At 36.3% G+C, this 18,667-nt stretch overlaps 1 protein-coding gene across 10 annotated transcripts in view; it reads left to right on the forward strand.

Annotated features, from left to right (window-relative positions):
- The first annotated feature begins 4,255 nt into the window (after window positions 1-4,255).
- Window positions 4,256-18,667, forward strand: part of CDK12 (cyclin dependent kinase 12) — a 66,776-nt gene continuing 52,364 nt past the window's right edge. For 6 of the 10 annotated variants that reach the window (XM_032457916.1, XM_032457919.1, XM_032457914.1 and 3 more), the window contains exons 1-5: window positions 4,256-5,990; window positions 9,941-10,825; window positions 16,102-16,278; window positions 17,090-17,229; window positions 18,097-18,267. In XM_032457916.1, the coding sequence (XP_032313807.1) occupies window positions 4,942-5,990; window positions 9,941-10,825; window positions 16,102-16,278; window positions 17,090-17,229; window positions 18,097-18,267 (2,422 nt within the window). In that variant the 5' untranslated portion in view covers window positions 4,256-4,941. The remainder of the gene's footprint in view (window positions 5,991-9,940; window positions 10,826-16,101; window positions 16,279-17,089; window positions 17,230-18,096; window positions 18,268-18,667) is intronic. The other 4 variants (XM_006176361.2, XM_014552070.2, XM_032457920.1 and 1 more) reach the window with 4 other exon arrangements.

Genomic DNA, 18,667 nt, shown 5'->3' on the forward strand with positions numbered 1-18,667 from the left:
TTCTTTTTCGATACACATCCTCGAGAATAACTGCTGAGAAGATGGATTTTAACTAGTTTGCTGCAAGGATATTAAGCAATGTATTTCTACTGGCTCTCTAGTTTCAGACTTTCCCCTTATTTCAAAAATGATACGCAAACATCTTCCAAAGCCGTTCCAGCAGGTAACTATAGTTCAGATGAGCAGACACAGCAGTGTAAATTTAATAAGAACAAATCTTTACAAATGTCTGGGAACGTGTTTATTGCCATAAAGCTATCTATAACCATGTTGTAAAGTTTAAATTTTACTTCTTGTCTATTCCTCTTACTCTCATTCCTTTGAGTCACTCTACACTGTGAGCTTGGTGCAAGAATTGCCCCTCATTTCTGAATCCCCACTACCTAGCACTGTACCTGGGTGTAGTAGGCAAATCTTTTTACTGGGCCTAAAAAGCCTCATGAAACCCAAACCTCAGCCTCAAACCTTAAACTGTGGAGAAAATTCCTTCACTCCTTCCTCTCCCAAGGTCCTTTGAACAGGTCTTTTTAACTGCTGGGCGGACTTCCCCTTCCCCCTCCCCCTCCCCCCTTCACTCCACTAAGGCCCTCTTATTCAGATCTCAATTTAAAAGTCTCTTGCTCTGAACTAGAGAAGCAAGCCTTCTCTAAACCCTGACTTGATCAGGTCCTATTATGTTATTTCAAACTTCTAACACCACTTTCACTATCAAAATTAATTAAGTACATAAAAATATGTATAATACCTGTCTTCCCTGCTAAACTGAAATCCAGGAAGGCAGCTGCGCTAGGTCTATTTCTTTCACTCCTGTGTAGTGATACTGCCTAGCCTAGCCCCTGACATGTATCAGAGGCTCAATGCGTATTGTTGGGATAAATTGATAGATAAAATACAGAACACTCAGTTAAACTTGGTTTTCAGATAATCAACAGATTTCTTTTAGTAGAAGAGTATGCTCCAAATATTATATAATATAAAGCTAGCGACCTTACAGTTGATGAAGTACAGAGAGCATTTATCCAAGTGAGAATTTCCAAAGAGTCCATATTTAAAAAGCTTTTCCTTTCCTCTGGTCAAAGTGCTCTTCATTCAACAAACAGTCCGTGAAGTCCTAATCCTTTTGTATTAGAAGCTGGTAATATAAACTTGAAAACACAGCCCCAGCCCTTGATTTATTGTTCTTAAAATATGATTGGTCACTATAATTGTAAGCACTCCAGAATTTTTTGTTAATTTATTCTTATGCCCCAATATCACTGTTGGATACAGATGTACATTTCCTCATGGGCGTTCTCTGCAAATAAATGATAATGTCTGTACTAAGTGTAGCTAGGAAATGTTAAACCTTATAAAGCTTGAAAATTAACTAAACTTTACCAAATTTTGGTCACAGAATAGAATAAGTTATTACCTCTCATTTGAAAATGCAAATGAAATGACATTGAAAAATTTGTATGCTAAAAGTAAAGATATGAGAAGCATGTCATTAAATGAGAAAAACATTCGAGGTACACATAAAAGTAATCTTCATACGTGGCAAGGAGGGGATGAGGGCAAATATTAAATGACCAAGCTTTGGGGGAGAGTTTAGAGGACTCTTTAAACCTAAAATCTAAACTAACAAACTGGATTTGGCAGTGGGGGAAGTTATTATAACTTTAATTAAATATTTTTGTGTGTGTGTACAGCCTAAAGAGAAGCTTTCTGACTTGCTTTGGGGGGCATTTACAGGGAAACTATAGTCATCTCCTGACTGATCACCTAGGGCTTCCCAGAGTTGCCCTGACTCCCTGCCCTGGGAGGTCATGCAAATAAAGCAAATCATGCAGTCCTGGAATTTCTGAGTTCAAAGTTTTTCTGTAGAGTTAAGCAACCCTTATTTTACAAAGGCACAGCTCTCATCAGTTGTTGGACTAATCCCAGCAGTTTACAGTCGATTTTGTATTTAAAAATTTAGACGCAATCTGAGATTTCCTAGAATAGAATTTTTCCCAGCTTTATTGAGATATACTTGACTTTAGAGTAGAATTTTATCCACCAAAAAGAGAAAGTGCAGTGCAACAGGAGTAACTGGTTTAGGATTAAAGAAAGAGCTGTCCCTGCCCCTGGTATTTACTACTAGAGTAAATGTGCTCTGACTCCTGAGTGTCAGTTTCAGCCTTTAGTTGCATATAATAATATCCATCCTTTATATAACCCACTTTATCAGGTTATTTATTTGTTCAGCTGGTATTTATTGATAGGCTTAAAAGAGTTCTGTGGAAAACTGAAATGTGCTGTAGAAATTATAAGATATAAAAATTCAGTAGAAAGCTCATTCAGTCATTCATTAGGGGTCTCTAGTCTGCCTCAGTAGGCAACAAACAGATAAATTTCTGCTGCTGGAATGATGCTGGATTAATTTGGATGATGAATTTTATTCTTCAAGATTTTGTTTGACACATCATCATAATTCATCCCCCACTTTTCCATTTTATTGTGGGTGTGGGTGCCTCATGGGTCAAAATCTTGATCTAACAGAAAAATAATAATAATAGAAAAATAATAGATACAAAAAAATCAGAATAATTTTGCTGAACTCATGCCAATGTTTAATAAGATGGGTCAGTCACTTCATCTAATTGGCCCATTAAGTCTCATGCCATCTGCCATCATGTCAGACACTGGGGAGACCTTTAATCCAGGCCTTCTGGCAGCAATGAAAATGAGGAGTTACCACACTTGAGTTCCAGTACTTAGTTCTATCCTCTTTCCTTTTTTTTCTTGATAGTATTATTTTTGCTTCTACAGATGATTTAAAAGTTGTCATGAAAAACTTTGGTCTTTTTTGTCATGAAAAACTTGGTCTGTTTCATTTTTAATCAAGATGTATGGACTCAAACATTTAGGTGGAAGACTTTTTTGGGTACCCATGGGACCCAAAGCACAAGAACATTTTCAGGGGGAGTTTTTTTTTGTTTTTGTTTTTGTTTTTTCAAGTTGAGGTACTGGGGATGGAACCCAGGGCCTCAGGCATGCTCTACCACTGAGCTATACCCACTCCATCTTCAGGGAGTGATTTTGAAAGTGATTTTTCTGCCTTCACTCAGAATGTTTTTTTTTAAAAAACTCCTTATTTACTGGCTGCTCTTCCCATCTTTGCATATACAAATCTTATCCACTCTTCCTAGCCAAATTCGAAAGTCTTTTATAAACGCTTTCTCTTAACATTCCTAAACTCCTTTTCAGTCTCCACACTGCTCTGTATCATTCTTATGACATTTACCACCTTTTATCTTGTGATACGAATATCTTGCCTATATCCTACTTGAGGCCCTCAAGTGGACACTGTTACACAGAAAAGAACCTTCAAGTCACAGATTCATATTTATTGAAGCCACAGATATATGTTTATTGATGAAAAGAATGAGGAAGCTTGGACAAGTCACTGATTCTTTATGCCTTGGTCTCCTCACAAACATAAACTTATTTCAGAGTGAAGATGGAGTGTGTGCCAAGGAATTTCAAAAAAGAAAAAGTAAGAGGCAGTGTAAGGTACTTTTTCTTGCTCATGAATATTATGCTTTGCTTGTTCATGATTATAATCTTCTGTGTGAAGATAAAAGGCTAAATGATTCCAGAAGATCCTTGAGATGATTTCAAGAGGTGATGAGCTTTCAAGGTCTTAAGAGTTTAAGCAGAGCGGAAAGAGTGCCACACAACGAAAGAGCTTGTATTTTAGTTTTTTTTTTTTTTTTCTTTATTTTATTTTGTTTTTGTTCTTCTCTTTTTGAGTTTGTACTTTAGTGTCAGACATGAATTTGAATCTTTGGCCCTTGATGGACTAGCTTTGTTACCCTAAATAAGTTTCGTAACGAAGTCTGAGTTTCCTTAGCTGTAAAAATAGGGATCAGGAAATCGTGTTCTGCAGGCAGCAAGAGAATTAGAGATAATGCACGTAGTATACGCTATGTAAGTGGGAAAGGTTGTTAATATCTAGGGACTTTTGTTGAAATGTCTCCACATTAGCCCTTTGTCCTGTTGACCATATTTTCACCCAGGTAATTAAACTTGTTAAAAAGTATGCAAAAATTAGTTTGCGCCAGAGTTTGGGAATATATATTTGTTCAATGATCTATCAGTAAAGTTTTAAATTAAAAAAATTCCTGTTAGCTCCGTTTCAATAAGGCTTTGCTCAAATGGGGAGCCAGGATCTTATCGCGAGAATCTGGCGTTTCTTGCTCGGGACCTGCTCTCGCGTTGTTTGAGCAAACAGCGGCGAGAGGTGAAAGGGAAGCACAAGATACCGCGAGAATCCAGCAGATTCTTGCGATATTTCCTGGGATTACCCCCTCCCCCCCTTCTAAGTGCCGTTTCGGTTTAACCTAGTGTGTGACTGTGAGTCTGTGTGAGGGAGCGAGTGTGTGAGGTGTTGAGGTGAGGCGGAAGCTAGAAAAGGGGCTCCCTCAGGAGCGAGGGACAAAGGGGGCGTGAGGCACCTAGGCCGCGGGACCCCAGCGACAGGAAGCCGCCCCAAGCCGGGCTATCGGGTAGGGGAAGGGCCCGCGCAGTCCTCACAGGGCCCCGGAGCCGGAGTCGGCCCCTCAGCACCGGGCCGTTGGCTTCCTACTTCCTCGACCTCCCCGGCGCTTGGGCCTGAGGATTGTCTCGTCTGGGGGAGGAGGGGAAACTGACTTGAGCGGCTACCCGTTGTCTCGCAACTCCATTGCTGAGGAACTCTCATTTCTTCCCTGGCTCCTTCACCCCCCTCCCCCCCAACCTCATGTAGGAGGGTGCTGAGGAGTCGGGAGGGAGGAGGAGCCTGGGCTATCGTCCCTTCCCTCCCCACCCCCTTGAAGGGGCGATTTGGTAGGCGTGGGGTTGGGGTTGGGGGGGAGGGTGGGGGTGACTTTTTGGAGTGCTGGGGAACTTTTTCCCCTTTTTGAGGCCAGGGGTAAGGGAATGCCCAATCCAGAGAGACATGGGGGCAAGAAGGACGGGAGTGGAGGAGCTTCTGGAACTTTGCAGCCGTCATCGGGAGGTGGCAGCTCCAACAGCAGAGAGCGTCACCGCTTGGTGTCGAAGCACAAGCGGCATAAGTCCAAGCACTCCAAAGACATGGGCTTGGTGACCCCCGAAGCAGCACCTTTGGGTACAATTATCAAACCTTTGGTGGAGTATGATGACATTAGCTCTGATTCTGATACCTTCTCTGACGACATGGCCTTCAAACTAGACCGGAGGGAGAACGATGAACGTCGTGGAACTGATCGGAGTGACCGCCTGCACAAACATCGCCACCACCAGCACAGACGTTCCCGGGACTTACTAAAAACTAAACAGTCGGAAAAAGGAAAAAACCTGGAAGCCTCCAGCAAGTCGGGATCAATGAAGGATAGGATCTCAGGAAGTTCAAAGCGTTCCAATGAGGAGAATGACGACTATGGGAAGGCGCAGATATCCAAAAGCAGCAGCAACAAGGAGTCCAGATCATCCAAACTCCATAAGGAGAAGATCCGGAAAGAACGCGAGTTGAAGTCTGGGCACAAAGATCGGAGTAAAAGTCATCGGAAAAGGGAAACACCCAAAAGTTACAAAACAGTGGACAGCCCCAAACGGAGATCCAGGAGTCCCCACCGGAAATGGTCGGACAGCCCTAAGCAAGATGATAGCCCCTCAGGAGCTTCTTATGGCCAAGATTATGAGCTTAGTCCCCCAAGATCGCACACCTCTAGCAATTATGACTCCTACAAAAAGAGCCCTGGGAGTACCTCAAGAAGGCAGTCAATCAGCCCCCCTTACAAGGAGCCTTCGGCCTACCAGTCCAGCACCCGGTCACCCAGTCCCTACAGTAGACGACAGAGGTCGGTGAGTCCCTACAGCCGGCGACGTTCATCCAGCTATGAAAGGAGTGGCTCCTACAGTGGGAGATCCCCCAGTCCTTATGGCCGAAGGCGGTCCAGCAGCCCTTTCCTGAGCAAGCGGTCTCTGAGCCGGAGTCCGCTCCCCAGGTGAGCTATTTGACTGACAATCTTTTATTTCTTAAGATGGGTTATGGAACTGGCAATTAGACCTGTTACCGTTTTCTTAAAGCCCCAAGTACTCGTGATTGACTAGAACACTTTGCTATTGGTTAGTCATCATGTAGGTGAGTCTGGTCTCCTCTTAACCCAGAATTCCAGAAGTGGAGAGTTCATGTGCCTAAAACTTGATAAAGGTAGGTACTTCCAGTGGTAGAATCTTCCTTTGTAAGTTCTTGTGTGAGAAAAATCATAGGCTTCTGCTTACTGAGTATGTAGAGTTGATACATACCCTGGTTCCCAGAACTTATCTGGCTATTTTCATTGCTTTGTCTTAAATTTTTAAAACTCACTTTGGTATTAATGCTTTAAACTTACTTCATTCGACCTGATTGGAGATGTAAGAAATTACAAATTTTAGTTTGCATTATCTCAAGGCTATTTGCGTAAGTCATCTGCTATTTGTGCTGCCCACTGAGTCTCCCAAACCTGTAAGTTTATTTCCTAATTGACAATTTCTTAATCACTTAAAAAAGACTCCTTTCACCTGATGTTTCTAGTGGAAATCCAACTCATTAGTTCTTTTTCCTTTTGATGGTATAGCCTAGCAGAAATTGGTTCCAAGGATAGTTTGATTTGCTTTACAGCATCACCATTGACCTATCTTGTGACCATGGGCAATTTTCAAAATCTTTCTCTTAAAAAATGGTAATATACCTTTACCATGATATTTTTGTGAGACAGACATGTTAGTTTTAAATGTAATTGTTGGAGTCAATTGTCTACTGAAAATTGTTCTTGTTCCTAGGTGATGAGATGTACTTCCCTCTTTGTAGACTCACCATTTTCCACAAAAGCAGAACATGGGCTTTGGAGTTATGTCTAAGTAGAATCCTAATCTTGCTTCGTGACCTTTGGCAAATAATTTAATTTCTCCATGCCTGAGTCTCTTTATGTGTAAAATGGGAATAATAACTACCTACTTCTAGAGTTGTTGTAAGGATTAATTAGTTAGTAAATGTAAAATGCATGGCACAGTGCCTGATACCTGGGACCAGTCAGTAAATTCTGTCTATGAATGAGGAAAATGTTGTTGAACACTAGTAGAGAAATTATGCTAATTTGAAAAATCCATGCATGTCTTTTACATGTCAGTGTGAGTAGTTTTTGTTGACTTAAATTATTCATAAACTAGTTTGAATTCATCAAGCTGCAAGAGTTCCTAGCTGTCAGAGTCTGAAGTTCTTAGTTTTTTTCCCTCCATTTTATTCAATTTTTCAAACACAAAAGAGTTGAACGAATGGTAGTGAGGACCCATTTATGTACCACCTAGATTCTGCAGTTAATATTTGCTATATATTTTATCTACTCTGTCCATCTCTCTCTGTCAAGGCATCTTTTCATTTGTTTTGATTTACCTCAAAGTTGCAGACATCAGTAGACTTTATGAGAAACAGTTTAGCATGTATTCCATTAGCTAGAGTTCACTTTTTTTTTTGGAGGGATGATGGGTAATATTTATATACAGTGAAATGTATGTCTTAAGTGTACCATTTGTAAAAGTGTTTAGTTTTTTTTTTTTTTAAGGAAGCCTAAGAAATATTCTCAGAATATTTGTTTTCTTGAAGGAGTAGTTTCATTAAGGCTGTTCAGAGAATTTTTATTTTAATGAGGTTTGGGAATACAGAATTGCATTGAGGCTAAAACACTAAAAAGGAGTTTCAGTAAAAATTGCAGCTTTGCAGTGATTCCTTTTGAATTCATATCTTGAGTTCTCTCTTCCTCTACTCACTTAATTGAAACTAGTGCAGTAATGGTAAAAATAAATCAAGATAGAGTTGGAGACACAGTAAGATAGTATAGGACAGAAATATAAACCCTACATAATAATCCTGTAGTCACATGCACATTTTTAGTTGGCTTGTAGATAGCATTATATGTTTGTATGTGTGCATTATATATTTTTTCTCATTCGTTGAAATTCCAAACAATAAATACAGAAATTTCTTTAAGAGTCAGAGTAGAGGAACATACAGATCCCTTTGATGGTATTCTCTGTTTTCCTTGAGACAGTCCAAATTAAACAAGAGATACCATTTCAAAAGACTGAAAATGGATTGGCAGAAATACAAGGTCTTTGCATCCACCAATTTGTAGTGATTAACAGCAGCAGTTTCTTTTCAAATGGCTGGAACCTAACATAATTCAAGGAAAAAATATGTTTGTTTTTTAAGACAAATGTTTTTATTGTTGCCTACATTTGCATATTTGTTGTCCCCATTCCCCCCTTTTTTCCTTGAAAACTGGATCTGAACCTCAAATGTAACATTTGTATAACTAAAAATACCTTAAATATATGGCCATCCAAATGTCCTGTTAACAGTAGGCTTCTGTTCAGAAGTTGAAGGATTTACAGCAGAGTTCCTTAGGAAGATTTAGTCATGCTGAAAAGATGAAAGAAACAGTGGTTTGTAGAGCATGGTCTCTGACATTACCTAGTGTTTTCCTGAGATAGAGATGTTAGTTTTATCCCAGCCTATAATTCAATCATGGAAAATTTGTTTCGGGCAATTATTTATAAGAGAAATATTAGTTTTCTTAAGGGTAAGTGGATAATTGGTAAATCCACTTAACTAACTTTAGTGTTTTATATCCTGATGTTCATATGTATGTTATTTTGAGTACTCTGATGCCAAAGATGACTTTATATTTTAACTAGCTTTTTGAAGGCAAATTTCCAAAAAGCATTATAGGTTTAAGAAAAATAACATGTGAGTTGTTTCCCTTACCATGTATCTGCTGTTTGTTTTGAAATGTTTTGAGAATCACATCAGTCTTACCAATGATCAAAGGTAAAGGGGGATACTGAAGGTGTGGAATGGGAGCAATTTGTTTTAGACTACTGGGCAAATTATGTTTTATGTCCTGTTACGTTTTTTGTGCTAATGTTTTTTTTTTCCCCCTAAAATTGAGGCCTGAGCATGTTAGGCTTTATTAAAAAGCAAAACGAATGAGGGTTTGGGTTTCAATTTAGAATAATCTGCCTTATAGATTCCTGGATTTTACTTCCCAGTCCTTCCTTAATAATGAAGAAAATAAATTGAACATACAATAATACCTTGCTTTATGAGTTCCTAGAAAGTTGATTGGAAATTATTTTATATTGGAAAGTACCAGAAGCCATCATAGTTTTGAGAACTTCTACTAAATTATTTTGTTAAGACAGTTTCTCCAGTTTATCTAGTTTATAATCCTAACTCTTGTGTCTTGAGGGTTTGTTTAATAGGCACAACTTAGTTATAAACTGAGGATACGAAGAACAAAATTTTTTACTGGGATTTGTCAGCTAAATAGCGAGTTTTAAAAAATCAGGTTTTGGTGAAGCATGCTAGTTACTTTTAACTTCCTAATTGATATAACCCACCTTTAGCATTAAGTATGACTTTTTAAAATTATGTTTTCACTTTATCAAATATTTAAACCAAAAATCTAAAGGTAATCATGAATATGAGTATTTTCATGAAAAAAAACATATGCATCCATCTTCCTTCAGAGAATAAGTAGTGGATAATTTTTTAGTGTTATATGATTGAAATATGTTGCCATGGAGGAGTTATTTCTTTCTAATCTATTAAGTAAAAAACAGTTTTAAATTTACAGAAAAATTATAAAGGTCAAAGAATTGTTTTATGTCCCCCACTCAGTTTTCCCTGTTATTAACATCTTACATTTGTTACATGGTACATTTGTTATGATTAATGAACCAATATTGATGTATTATTATTATAATTTGATGGTACCTAATCTATTTTTAAAATTGCTTAATTACTCAAAGTGGGTCTTTTTTAAGTTACAGTTCTCCATAGTTTGTTTAACTAATCTGTTTTCTTCCATGTTGCTGTAGTCTATCCATTTTAAACTGCTTTTATTTTTTTTTCCAGTAGAAAATCCATGAAGTCTAGAAGTAGAAGTCCCACATATTCAAGACACTCATCTTCTCATAGTAAAAAGAAGAGATCCGGGTCACGCAGTCGACATTCCAGTATCTCACCTGTCAGGCTTCCATTGAACTCCAGTTTGGGAGCTGAACTCAGTAGGAAAAAGAAGGAAAGAGCAGCTGCTGCTGCTGCAGCAAAAATGGATGGAAAGGAATCCAAGGGGTCACCTATATTTTTGCCTAGAAAAGAGAACAGTTCAGTAGAGGCTAAGGATTCAGGCTTGGAGTCTAAAAAGTTACCCAGAGGTGTAAAATTGGAAAAATCTGCCCCAGATACTGAAATGGTGAATGTAACACATCTTAACACAGAGGTCAAAAATTCTTTAGATACAGGGAAAGTAAAGTTGGATGAGAACTCTGAGAAGCATCCTGTTCTTAAGGATTTGAAAGTACAGGGAACAAGAGACTGTAAACCAATAGCACTGAAAGAGGAGATTGTTCCTCCAAAAGAGACAGAGACATCAGAAAAGGAGATTCTTCCACCTCTCCCCACAGTTACTTCTCCACCTCCTTTACCAACTACTTCCCCTCCACCTCAGACACCCCCCTTGCCGCCTTTGCCTCCACTACCAGCTATTCCACAGCAACCACCTCTGCCTCCTCCCCAACCAGCATTTGGTCAGGTTCTTGCTTCTAGTACTTCAACTTTGCCCCCTTCTACTCATCCAAGGACATCTACTCTGTCCTCTCAGGCAAATTCTCAGCCCCCTGTACAGGTTTCTGTGAAGACTCAAGTATCTGTAACAGCTGCTATTCCACACTTAAAAACTTCAACGTTGCCTCCTCTGCCCCTCCCACCCTTATTACCGGAAGACGATGACATGGATAGGTAAGTCACATCGTTAACTGGAAAAATTTAACTCTCTTGATCTAAGTGTAATGTATTTTCTGTTCTCAAACTTCGTCAAAATTGCTCTAATGCATGGCTGTTTAGAATGCTGTTATGAATAGGAAATGCCTCTGATGTTTGGTTTTCAGTGGAAAAGTCCTTATGTATGACATTACTAGGAAAAGAGAATTACAATTTGAGGGCCAGTAACCCTTTTTCTCATAGGTGTATTTACTGATAATTTTGATTCAGATTTTAAAAAATCAAGTGTTTTCCCCCTAAATTTTTGTATTGAAAAATTTAACATTAAATAGCTGTAGAAAAATCAAAAGATTATAATTAACACTCTTATACTCTTCACTTAGATTCACCAGTTGTTAACTTTTTGCCACATTTGTTTTAACTGTAGATATCATGACACTTCTGAATACTTTATGTGCCTCTCCTAACAAGAACATTTTCCTATATAATCACAACTTTATCACCCTAAAAAAACTACCTTTCATTTAATAATATAACTAGCATATCAATAATAATAATAATAATAATAATAATATTAAATATCCTCAGTATTCCCAAAAATGTCTTTTACAGCTGTTTTTTTTTTTTTCCCTCCTGATCAGGAAAAGTGCTGCTTTAAAAAAAATTTAATTATCCTGTAAGAAGCAAAAGGACAATATGTAGAATCTTTGCTAATTAGAATATAAATTCACAATAGGGTGATGGGAAAAGCTCTAATTTTAATGAGTCCTCTGAGTATTGAGAACTGACATGATTATGAAGCATGAATCTGATTTCATGGGAGGCATTAAGAAATACATTTGTTTAATTTCTTGGTAGGGCTATCTAGGCAAGTACCACCAAACAAATATGATTTAACAGTGACGTATGCCATGACAGTCTTTGTGTTACTGTTTTTTCTGTGAAGACCCTGCCCTCTTGTTCTCTGGGATATGAGTTTCATTTTTTGCAACGAACTTTCACTGTAAGCATAAAAATAAGTACGTGGATCTTGCATCCCAGACCAATTCCCAAGCCTCCATTACTTTCCAAGTGACATCAGTAGTTTGAATGGTGATACATTTCAGCCCTTTAGGTCTATATTTTTCAGACTACCCTCTGTGCTTTTTAAGAAGGTGCAAGTATAATCAGTGAGAGGAAAGATTATGTAAAAGAATGGCTCCATTATTATTCATAATGGTAAATCTGATTTTAGAGAAAAATTCCACATGCTCTTTCTAATGTTAATAGGTATGTATGAATTCTGCCACATCCTGAGAACTACAAAGGAGAAGAACAGAACCTGAAATTTATGTAGAAAAATTTGTTTGAGGTACACAGTATACTTCTCATAGATACAAGCTATGTATTTTTAAAGTTTTTGTTGGAAAAGAAAGTAGTTGAGTATCATGCAAAGGAAACATAGGCCACTATCTATCCACAGGAACCTTGTTTAAATACTAGTTTATGTAGTGGCTAGAACAGTATCAGCATGGATAAGAATCTCCATTTTGGAAAGTTTACTTGGGTAACCAAATAGCTGTTGGACCTACCTACCATGTGTCAGCATGCAGATTTCCAGAGGTGAAACGATATTGATGGAGGGCATATAGGGATTTCTATCTTTCACACTGGGGCTAAAGGGTAAAGTAAGACCATACAGTGCTTATTTGAGTATGTGTAGCTATCTTTAACAATGTGTAAGAGAGAGAGAATGAAGTGAGAAAAACTTTGTTATGTATCAATTCTGATTCCAGAAGTATGACTATTTAGTAGTCCAATATAATTATATTTTAATATATCATTAATACCAGTTTTCCACATACAGCATAAGTAAATTATTAAAGGTAGAAAAATGGAAGTAAGATTTCTTCCACTATCAATTTTATTTTTTCACTATGTACTAATTTAAAATTCAAGATTTTTTTTGTTTTTGTCTTTATTTGGTGCCACCCTATCCATGTCCTAGCTGTACTTAACCTTTCACATGAAAAATAATTTCATAATTTTATGTAAGAAAACTTTTTAGGAAGAAATCTGAAAGTTGTACATGGGACTCATATTCCTCTCTGTATCTTTCATGTGAGGCTGCAGCAACTTAAAGTTTAACAATATAACTTATACATCTTTTTATTGCCTACAGTGCTTTGAACATAGAACACAGAATGCAATCATTAGATGTTGATTATTTGAATAAGTAAAACTGCTGAAGGAGCCAGGATCAGGGCTTGTGTGAAATGACACCAGGCATGTAGTTAAGAAATCATTTGGCATATTCATGGCATAAAGCTTGTATTAGAGGATTTGTCCTTTTGGGAAAACAATGAAACTTTTCTTTCAAACATATATATTGGGCAAGAGTATTAACCCAGGTATCAAATGTAGGAGTAAATTTAACTAGTATTGAAAAAATCTTTCTGATTCATGGCCTGTAATTCTTAGTTTCAAGAAGCAAAGGCTAAAAAAATAAATAAATAAAAAATAAAAAGAAGTAAAGGCTGCTGGACATCCACTTTGATAGAACATTCTTTGTGAACACAGCTATTCATGGTGATCTGTTGCTTTTAAGGAGATCATCTGTGTACACTTCTTTAAATTTTTAATTAACTACATAGGGCTTTTTGAATCTTCTTTTTTTTTTTTTTTTTTGATATCCTTGTTCATTTGGAGTTTATCAGACTTCAGTAGAGTCTACATTGTTCTTTTTTTGTTTTGGTTTGTTTTTCCTCCTAACAGAGGCACTGGGGATTGAACCCAGAACCTTGTATAGGTCAAGCATGTGCTCTACCACTGAGCTATACTCCCTACCCCCAAATCTACATTATTCTTAAAGGCTATATTTTTAAAGTACTGTGCTCTTGTACTAAGGAAAAGACCTGTGTAAACATTTGGATTTTGCTAATAGAATGCTTGTTTTCTATTAGAATGCTTATAGAATATTTTTAATGTATTCAACTCAAATTTTTAATAGAAGTTTATAAAAATAAATCACTTTTTAAAACTGCTTGAAGGAGATAAATGATCATATTTAGTTAACTTTAAATTTTGAAATTTCAAAGAGTTAATTTTAATTTTGAATAGTTCAGATGTAAATTCATACTCTTTAACAAAAAAGACTTTTTATTAGAAGTGTTTACATTGTACCCACAGATTAAATCCCATTATCATAAATTCCAAGAGACTATCCAGGTTCTAAAATTTGAACAGTCATGGAGCTTGGCAACCTTTTTAAAAAAAATTATATGCAAGTATTATGGAACCTTCTCACCATATGTGAACCCATCTACAGGTATAAATGGAGAACCATGAAATATTGATATAGATCAGCACTGATACTGACTCAATGTTGAGTATCTGCTTCCCTATATTAGGCCCTCTCTGTATCTACCACATGTCCTCAGAACTATGTAGAGTTTTATTTTAGTGAGTGCCCTACCCTAAAGGCTAAAGACCATAATGTTGTTAAGCGTTGCAGTTTTATTTTATTTATTCCAGGGGTTTTGGTATATTTGGAATTTGTTGAAACAGGGTTTATTTATTTATTTACTCATTTATTCATTCATTTTTGAAACAGGATTTGACCTATTTAACTTGTGTGCCCTGAAGAGGTAGTATGTATCCTATCAAACACTCATTCTTTCTTGAAATAAACATGCTAAAAATTTTTCAGAAGCAATGTACATTTTCACAGTAGTAAACAATATTTGAAACCATAAAGTAAATTTTGGAGAAAACAAAACCTAAATATAAAACAGACTGAACTTACATGAAATGATGGTGAAAGAATTCAGATAATTTAATTCTAGTGACACCAAGAAGTAATCTGTTTCTGAATCATGAGGAATTTAAATTTATGAAGAATATTTTGACAGTAGTTGAAAAATTAGGCATTTTCTTTCCCTGAATGTCTTAAAACTTGGGGAAATTTAAAAAATTTATGTTGTATCCTGACTCAAGAGTTTTCTGGTAAGAGGCTTTGTTCCCAGGGTAGAAAAATATTAGTGCAAATTAAAATAATGTTGTGTGTTTATCTCTATCAGTAATTTAATAGAAACTTTCAGATAATCATTTTGTACTCCGTTGACTATCCCAGTTCTGGTTGATATGGTACAAACTAGATTCTGTTGTTCTGTCTGATGTAAGAGATTAAAATGATGAAAGTTGGTAGGAAGTAGTAGCTTTTGAGATTGTTTCACACACAAAGGGCAGCAGTATGCTTTAAAAAGATTCGTTGCAAGAGATAGATCTGTTCTTTATGGTTCTGTGGAAGTATTCATGAAAGAACATAAATTTTTTTATAGCCACTTATCAGAAAAATAGAAGAGATTCCTACTGTGCTTAGGATTCTAAGACCTTTTAACCTTCTGATACTATGATGGAATACAGGACTATCTAACATGGTTTTATTTGTAGGCACGAATTAGTATGCTGTACTCTCTTTTTTGAGGACGTGCATGGCACAAAGTCCTTCCTTTACTCATAAATAGAAGTGGTTAAAAAATTAGATCTGAAAACTGAATTTTCTGATCTATTCCAGAAAAGCCATCCTTCTGTTTCTCCCACTGACTATTATAATTTGTTGATTATTGTGAGAGGCCTTCTGCTACCAGTGCTTTGATGATTCTGAAATAGTCTCTTGGACTTTCTCCTTAGATTTTTAGATTGAGGGTTATTTATCCATTTTGGCTGGTCAGATATGATTGCCTTTTGCTTCCAAACCAATGGAATAATTTAGTGTATTTTTCACTAATTTTAATTTCCAGCTTAGCTGTATTTCTTACAAAACACTTTAAAATACTATTGCTTTTTCTAGGTTCTCTCCACATCTATATAGTAGTATAGTAGTATTACATTGTTGGGCTTTTGATCATTATTTAAATCTTTGCTGGTTAAAATATAGAGTAGGTTTGGTGACTCCATGAGTTGCAGTGGTGCTTTGCAAATTTAAGATAATTACTTCTTGTGTTATTTCATCTCAATAAAAATCCAAATAGAGTTTTAGGAAGGACATTTAAGAAAGAGTTTGTTAAAGGATCTACAAATAGTATCGCCAATTTTTTATTAGTTTTTTCAATATACTATAGATTTCTTTTTGCAAAATCCAGGTGTCTTTAATTGTGATAAACTTTGTTTCTTTACGTTGTATTACTGTTTTTTTTCCCTAAAAAGTAAAATCTTTGCATTCTTTTAATGGCCAGACATTATAATCTTTGAAGTTTTATTTGCATATTGTTTAAATAATTGTCATCTTTTTCTTTTCTTCCTCTATTGTTTAGCCCAAAAGAAACTCTACCTTCAAAACCTGTAAAGAAAGAGAAGGAACAAAGGCCACGTCACCTACTCACAGACCTCCCTCTCCCTCCAGAGCTCCCTGGTGGGGATCCATCTCCCCCAGACTCTCCTGAACCAAAGGCAATCACACCACCTCAGCAACCATATAAAAAGAGACCAAAGTGAGTTTTTGGAGGGACCAATCCTTAATTACAGTTTTCTTCCTTACCGTTGGGACTAAATCTCAGACTTCTGCAACCTATACCAGTAGGATCAAAGATTGGGCCTAATGTATATCTTATTTTATTTTAGTGAATAAAAGCCTTTCATCTGCACCCACAGATATCTTGCTGTGTTTTTTAGAAAAGCAGTAATTTCCCAAATCCAAGTATACCATAAACATTGATCCCATTGTATCTTTTGAGTCTATAACTAAGAGTATTAAAGAAAGGAAAAAAACCTTTCATTCAGAGTGTGTCAACCGTGTACACATTAATGAAAAATTAGTAGATGTGGGATTCTTTTCCCCCTAAACTATATAAGTTGCCATGCCACAAAAGAAGTAGAATCTGTGTTTGATCTTCTGATTGTTAGCATTCTTCTTTTAGTAATAAAAATAGTTGCCATTTATTGAGCACACAGTGTTGCCAAAGTTTTATGTTTTACTTTCATAGTAACCCTGTGATGTAGGGATTGTTTTCCCATCTATAGTTGAGGAAGCCAGTGCTCGATAGAGGTCAGAAAGTAAGCAGCAAATCTATTATTATTTGGTGTCTTCCTGAAGCATAAAAAAAAAATCTATCCTAGCCATTGTGAGAGACTGTTTAGACTATTTTCATATCATTTGATTCCTGCCTATTTAATAAAGAAACTGATAAAAGACTCAGGAGCCAGAGGAAATCATCATAAAATAATTCTGTTTTGTTCTTTGAATATACTTAATTTAAAAAATTTTTTTGTTAATTTTTATTTTTATTTTGCCTTTTTTTTTAGAATTTGTTGTCCTCGTTATGGAGAAAGGAGACAAACAGAAAGCGACTGGGGGAAACGCTGTGTGGACAAGTTTGACATTATTGGGATTATTGGAGAAGGAACCTATGGCCAAGTATATAAAGCCAAGGATAAAGACACAGGTAAATATTGCTACAAAATTCTAGATGTCAGAAGGTTAAAAATTTAGCAATACTGATGTCTCAAGTAAATTTAGCAAAAGTAAATTTTGAGTTCTAATTTGGTCTCCAAGAGTTACTAAATAGACTAAAATTTTCCAAAAGAGTAGTAGTATTATTACTGTCTAAAAACCTTCCTCCTTCTTGTTGTCCATTATAAATGTTTTCTATTAAGCTTGCTGGGAATTTAAGAGAGGGTAAAAATACAATCTGTAAGTTGCTTTTTGTTTGGTAAAGGGTTAGTCATTTGTGATAAAATGAAGCAGATGAGTTATTGGTATATTTTAATAATCCAAAATTTTTAGGCCTTACTGAATATTAAATTTTAAATTCTTTAAAAAAATCAAAGGTAAGAAAGGGAACATGGGGATTTTTTTTAAATGATATAAAAATATCTGGCATATAGCATTAAAGTAGTCATTAAATTTGTCTTTCATATAACACAGGGAACTAAGTTCAATACATTGTAATAGCCTATAATGAAAAAGAATATGAAAAGGATATATATATATATATATGTATGTGTATGTATAACTGAATCACCTTTCTGTACACCAGAAATTCCTACAAGATTGTAAATCGACTATACTTAATTTAAAAAAATTAAGATATAAGTAAATCTGTCTTTCTGAGCAAGAGCACATATTGGCTGGGTGATGGCCAAAAAATGCTAATTGAAGCAGGGAGGATATAGCTCAGTGGTAGAGTGTGTGCTTAGCATGCACAAGGTCCTGGGTTCAATCCCCAGTACCTTCATGAAAATAAATAAACCTAATTACCCCCCCCCCAAATGCCGATTGATAATATAACAGTTTGAATTTGTTGTGACAGGAGAGCTAGTGGCCCTGAAGAAGGTGAGACTAGACAACGAGAAAGAGGGCTTCCCAATCACAGCCATTCGTGAGATCAAAATCCTTCGTCAGCTAATCCACCGAAGTGTTGTTAACATGAAGGAAATTGTCACAGATAAACAGGATGCCCTGGATTTCAAGAAAGACAAAGGTAGTAGCAAAGAATCATATTTCTACAGTGTAGATTGGCACATCTTATTTTCCTTTCTTAGCTTGTTTACCTGTTTGCATTTTTAACAGGTTGTACAAATGTCCAGCTTCTTTCCTTAATCCATACCGTGATTAAGGTGTTAACAGAGTGCTCTTCTGCTGAACAGTGCTTATTTTATCAAATGTGCATTCTTCATCAGTATATTCTTATACTTTTAGAAATCACTGTTACAGCAGACCCTAATTTTAATGATTAACAACTAATAAGGCCAACACATAAACAATGTAAGATTCTCCTCCGACCAATATTTTGATGGTTTTTTTCACAAGTTAGAATAAAAATAATGGAAATTAGAACCCAGATTTGTCAGTTATTCTCATTTTTACATCATTCCTTCATT

The sequence above is a fragment of the Camelus ferus genome, chromosome 16 (assembly GCF_009834535.1).
Source record: "Camelus ferus isolate YT-003-E chromosome 16, BCGSAC_Cfer_1.0, whole genome shotgun sequence".
Lineage (NCBI taxonomy): Eukaryota > Metazoa > Chordata > Mammalia > Artiodactyla > Camelidae > Camelus > Camelus ferus.